This window comes from Triticum aestivum, chromosome 4D, assembly GCF_018294505.1.
Source record: "Triticum aestivum cultivar Chinese Spring chromosome 4D, IWGSC CS RefSeq v2.1, whole genome shotgun sequence".
Taxonomy (NCBI): Eukaryota; Viridiplantae; Streptophyta; class Magnoliopsida; order Poales; family Poaceae; genus Triticum; species Triticum aestivum.
This window is the reverse complement of record NC_057805.1, coordinates 434,128,645-434,131,533: the sequence shown is the minus strand read 5'-3', so window position 1 is coordinate 434,131,533 and position 2,889 is coordinate 434,128,645. Positions and strand designations below refer to the sequence as shown.

At 55.8% G+C, this 2,889-nt stretch overlaps 1 protein-coding gene across 1 annotated transcript; it reads right to left on the bottom strand.

Moving 5' to 3' along the window:
- Positions 1-915: 915 nt before the first annotated feature.
- LOC123098400 (probable serine acetyltransferase 4) lies at positions 916-2,409 on the bottom strand. The gene has a single exon (XM_044520378.1). It carries the CDS (start codon positions 2,050-2,052, stop codon positions 1,108-1,110), a length of 945 nt encoding a protein of 314 aa, XP_044376313.1. The 5' UTR covers positions 2,053-2,409; the 3' UTR covers positions 916-1,107.
- Between the last annotated feature and the right edge of the window lie 480 nt (positions 2,410-2,889).

The following is a 2,889-nucleotide window of genomic DNA, read 5'->3' as shown; positions in this document are numbered from 1 at the left end:
CATTTTTTATTGACTTACCAAATAAAATTATGTTTTATTTGGCAAGACAATAAATTCTTACCAAATAAGTGATAACCAAATAAAATTCTAAAATTTATTTAGGTAAGTAAATCACGGGCATGATTTGATAAATAATTATTTATACAATCACACTAATATGAAAGGTAATTATGGGCTAACATATTATAAAATATTTATGCTACACCATGTTACAACGCGCGGGCAATTATCTAGTAATAGGAAGAAAAACGTAGTAGAAAGACCGGATCTAGTCGGATCCATCGATGACAAACGCCGGCCGGATCCCACGATATCCGTCGGAGACAAACCTCCACACGCCTTCCAGCGACGCTTGAAACATCACTGGGACGGGGGCTAGACGGGGAGGAGCTTATTTCATCTTCAAGAAGTCGCCGCTGCCTCGTCTTCTTGAGCATCGCACAAACCCGTAATAAAACTCAAAAAAGCACCTAAAACGGAGTCCTCCTGCCGGCAAGGCCCGGGATCCACCGCGCCACCATGGTCCAAGGACCATAGGAGAGGAGGCAGCGCCGGCGAGAGGCAGGGAACCCTAGATGAGTTCGCACGAGGGCACAAGGACGGGTGCACGAGGGCTTCTCATTTTTTATTGACTTACCAAATAAAATTATGTTTTATTTGGCAAGACAATAAATTCTTACCAAATAAGTGATAACCAAATAAAATTCTAAAATTTATTTAGGTAAGTAAATCACGGGCATGATTTGATAAATAATTATTTATACAATCACACTAATATGAAAGGTAATTATGGGCTAACATATTATAAAATATTTATGCTACACCGTGTTACAACGCGCGGGCAATTATTTAGTAATAGGAAGAAAAACGTAGTAGAATGAAGTAAACGTATCAGAAAAATGAGACAACGCTATATATTTGCAACGAGGCTAATAGATGATCTACTAGAATTGTCATTATTTCATAAAAATAACAAAGAAGATAGTATGTGACTGATCCATGCTCAATGCCTAACTGAGCTCTGGGATAAGAGTAGTCAACCACCCACAGATACAGTGTCATTTGGAGGGAAAATCTCTTGCTTGCACTAAACACGTAACACGAACTTCATATCACGTAGTCCGACCACCTCTGCTCCATGGTCACCCCTGGTTGCTCCTCTGGCCGGAGCGACGGCGCCGCCTTCTTCCCGATCGGCTTCGCCGGGTTTCCGACGGCCGTGGCTCCACACGCCACGTCTCTAAGCACGACCGCGCCCGCGCCGACCTTCGCTCCATCGCCGATGCGCACATTGCCGAGCACGCTGGCCCCGGCGCCGATGAGAACCCCGTCGCCGACCTTGGGGTGCCGGTCGCCGCATGCCTTCCCCGTGCCGCCCAGCGTCACGCCGTGCAGGATAGACACGTCGTCGCCTATGACCGCCGTCTCGCCGATGACGACGCCCGTGGCGTGGTCGAGCAGGATGCCCCCGCCAATGCGCGCCCCGGGGTGGATGTCGACGCCGAACACCTCGGAAGCGCGGCTCTGGAGGAGCAGCGCCGGCGGGCGGCGGCCCTCGGACCAGAGCGCGTGCGCGGCGCGGTGGGCCTGCAGGGCGAGGAAGCCCTTGTAGTAGAGGAAGCAGTGGACCATTTTGGCGCAGGCCGGGTCGCGGTCCCGCGCCGCGAGGAGGTCGGCGCGCGTGTGCTGGCTCGCCTCCGGGTGCGCGGCCAGCGCGCCGGCGAGGATGTCCCGGAGCGCGTCCTGCGGCAGCGCGCCCGGGATGCAGAGCTTCGCGGACAGGTGCGCGGCGAGGGCGGCCTCCAGCGACGGGTGCGACAGGACGAGCTCGGAGTAGAACATGCCTAGCAGCGGCTCGTCCTGCGCGTCGGCCTGCGCTTCGGCGTACAGCTCCTCCCAGACTTCGTCGCCGCCGTTGCAGCAGCCGCCGTTCCCGTTCACGGCCGCGCCCGCCGGTGCGGTGAAGGTGCAGTCCGGCATGAAGCGGTAGATGGATCGGGAGATGCGGTGGCAGGAGTATGCTGGGTTCCACTTGTCGACGCAGGCTGCCATGTCCGACCACGCGCTGCTAGAGAGAAAGAGAGCTGGTGTTGTGGTGCGCTCGGGAGAGAGAGAGGGGTGTGTGTAAGTGTAAGCGACCGGAGGGAGAGATGTGGCGGTGCTGAAGAAGCAACGGGTGATCAACCACCTATATATACGTGTTCGTGGAGCGAGGAGGAAGAAGCAGAGGAAGCCGCACGGAAGAAGGCAGGACCAACAGATGGCGTCAGGAAACGAAGGCCGTGGCGAGTCACCTGGCCGCTGGTGCCGTTAGCCACTGACCACCACCGTCAGCATGTGCCTCACTGCTTATCTCTCCCCACGCCACTTAATTTCTCATAACTGTCGCGCATGCGCATCGCCCGACGTGGAGAACAGGGGAACCCGACCCGAGCATATGCCACAAGGATATGATATGGTGCACCAAGTTGCTAGCCTAGCTGAGGAGCCGTGGTGCGCAACAGAAGATTCCGAGCGAAAGCAACTGTCACCCCTGGGAATCAATCCTACGAAAGGTGCAAACCGAAATGCCGATCCACGGCTGAGCTAGAAACGGGCGCTTGGCTACGCGAAGCGACACGCGCGGCGTACCGACACGCCGGTGCCCGTCAGTCCGCCGTTTTCACCAGTAGCACTACCGTGCCGGCAAACGAAAGCATATCTCGCCGCGAAAGGACGGGTGCAAACGCGGCGAGCGAGCCGGTCCCTCGGACAGGGACGGCACGGGGAGCAGAAGATTTCCCCGGCGAGGATAGCACGGCAACTTGGCGAGCCTCTCCGGCGCGGGCGGCTCCACCACGCACGGCCCTGTGGCTCGTGTCTCGTGTGGCTACGAGCGATATCTGCGCG